The 2,639-nt window shown below is 45.0% G+C and overlaps 1 protein-coding gene across 1 annotated transcript in view; it reads left to right on the forward strand.

Annotated features, from left to right (window-relative positions):
- TRIM25 (tripartite motif containing 25) overlaps positions 1 to 2,639 on the forward strand; it is a 33,545-nt gene that overhangs the window by 8,765 nt on the left and 22,141 nt on the right. The window contains exon 3 of the mRNA XM_011979235.1: positions 1,287 to 1,520. Within this exon, the coding sequence (XP_011834625.1) occupies positions 1,287 to 1,520 (234 nt within the window). The remainder of the gene's footprint in view (positions 1 to 1,286; positions 1,521 to 2,639) is intronic.

The raw sequence follows: 2,639 nt of genomic DNA on the forward strand, positions 1-2,639 counted from the left end.
GTCCCAGCTACTCAGGAGGCTGAGGCAGGAGAATGGTGTGAACCCGGGAGGCGGAGCTTGCAGTGAGCTGAGATCCGGCCACTGCACTCCAGCCTGGGCGGCAGAGTGAGACTCCGTCTCAAAAAAAAAATAAAAAATAAAAAAATAAAATAAAATAAAATAAAAGTTTTAAGGTATTTTACATTCCTTTTTTTGGTATGAAACCCTTGAAAGCCAGTATGTATTTTACACTCATGGCAAGTCTCAGTTTGGACTAGCCACATTTCACGTGTTCAGTAGCCACATGTAGCAAGTGGCTATGTTATTGGAAAGTACAGTTCTAGAGCATGATATTCTCTAGAACTTTTCCAGAGCTGCATCCTGACTTTTTATTTTGTTTTGTTTTTTGTTTCGTTTTATTTTATTTTTATTTTATTGAGAGAGTCTCACTCTGTCTCCCAGGCTGGAGTGCAATGGCACGATCTTGGCTCACTGCAACCTCTGCTTCCTGGGTTCAAGCGATACTCCTCCCTTAGCCTCCCAAGTAGCTGGGACTACAGGTGCGCGCCACCACAACCAGCTCATTTTTGTATTTTTAGTAGAGACGGGGTTTCACCATGTTGGCCAGAATGGTCTTGATCTCTTGCTGACTTTTATTTTTAAAAATTGCCCATGAACCACCTTTAGCTTAAGAAATAAAATATCATCGACGCAGCCCCTCCCATCTGTTTCTCCCTTATTCTACCCCCTTTACTCTCTTCCAGAAGTAACCACTCTCCTGAATTTATTTATTCATTCTCACGTGTTTCTTTGTGCATATAACCATTCTGTTTGTTTCTAAGCTTTATTGAAAGAGTATCATATGGTGGATCTTCTTCTGCAAGTTGTTTTTCTCTCATGGAGATTCATCCAGGCATAGCTCCAGTTTATTAATTTTCATAACTCTTTAATATTCCATCCTATGAATACCTCCCAGTCTTCGCATCAAATCTTCTGATGGATGTTCAGGTTGATTCCAGGTTTTTGCTACTTCAGACAATGCTGCCTGTGAACATTCTTATGTGTGTCTCAGGGGCAGGTGGCTGCGATTTTTTGTAGCATAGATTCCTAGGACTGCAGTTGCTGAGTCAAAGCATATGAGCACCTCCAAATTTATTAGATATTGCCAAGTTGCTCTCCAAAGTGGTTTGTTCTCCCACAAAATACAGGTAAGAGTTCCTGGAACCCCACATCTCACCAATGCTTGAGGCTGCAGCCTTAGCATTTTTTCCCCTTTGATGAGTGTCCTCTTGCCTTGGCCCTCTCAGATGACTGCAAACAGAAAGGTGGAGCAGCTACGACAAGAATACATGGAAATGAAGGCTCTCTTGGACGCCTCGGAGACCACCTCAACAAGGAAGATAAAGGAAGAGGAGAAGAGGGTCAACACCAAGTTTGACACCATTTATCAGATTCTCCTCAAGAAGAAGAGTGAGATCCAGACCCTGAAGGAGGAGATTGAACAGGGCCTGACCGAGGGGGATGAGTTCGAGTTTCTGGAGGTGGGTCGCCACGAGGCATTGTTGAATGGTTTTTGTTTTTTTGTTTTTTTTTTTGGCCTGAGATCATGCTGTTGATAATAAGGCCCTCAAGGAGCTGGGGACTGGAAGAGGTCACTGGAAGCATCCCTGAGACACATGCTGTATTAGTTTTCTGAGCTGGGCAACAACTTACCACAAATGTAGGGGCTTCAAAAAATGTTTATTTATTCTCTCAGAGTTTCTCTGGCTCAGGAATCTGGACATGGCTTTATGGGTGGCCTGCATAGGGTCTCGCCAGGCTACAGTCTGCGAGGGAAGGCCAGGCTGTTTCCTTTGGAGCTCAGGGTTGTCTTCCAAGCTCATGTGGTTGTTGGCAGAATTTAGTTCCTTATGGTTGTAGGACTGAGGCCCCCGCCCTCCAATTTCCTGCTGGTTGTCTCTCAGATTGATAGCTGACTTCTTCAAGGCCAGCATGAGAATTTCTCCTCTAGAAAGGTGCAATCCCTCTTTTAAGGGCTTTTACCTGATTAAGTCAGGTCCACCCCAGATGATTGCCCTTTTGATGAACTCAAAATCAATTGATTTGAGATGCTAATTACACCTGCAATATTCCACCCCCTTTGCCATATCACATAACCTAATCACAGGAGTGATATCCTATTTCATTCACCGTCCTGCCCATACTCAAGGGGAGGGCATTGTATAGGGTATGTACATCAGTTGGGGTCAGGGGCTTGAGGGCCGTCTTAGAATGTTGCCTACCACACACACTCCACCTCTTCCTCCTATCCTTCCTCCAGCAGCCCCTGGAAGTGTGTGTTAGTAGTCCCTTTTGCATTGCTATAAAGGAGTACCTAAGACTGAGTTATTTATTTATTTTATTTATTTATTTTGAGATGGAGTTTTGCTCTTGTCGCTCAGGCTGGAGTGCAGTGGCGTGATCTCGGCTCACCGAAACCTGTGCCCCCAGGTTCAAGTGATTCTCCTGCCTCAGCCTCCCGAGTAGCTGGGAATGACAGGTGCACACCACCACGCCCAGCTAATTTTGTATTTTTAGTAGAGATGGGGTTTCACCATGTTGGCCAGGCTGGTCTCGAACTCCTGACCTCAGGTGATCCACCCGCCTCGGCCTCCCAAAGT

Source organism: Mandrillus leucophaeus, unplaced genomic scaffold, assembly GCF_000951045.1.
Source record: "Mandrillus leucophaeus isolate KB7577 unplaced genomic scaffold, Mleu.le_1.0 Scaffold20, whole genome shotgun sequence".
Taxonomy (NCBI): Eukaryota; Metazoa; Chordata; class Mammalia; order Primates; family Cercopithecidae; genus Mandrillus; species Mandrillus leucophaeus.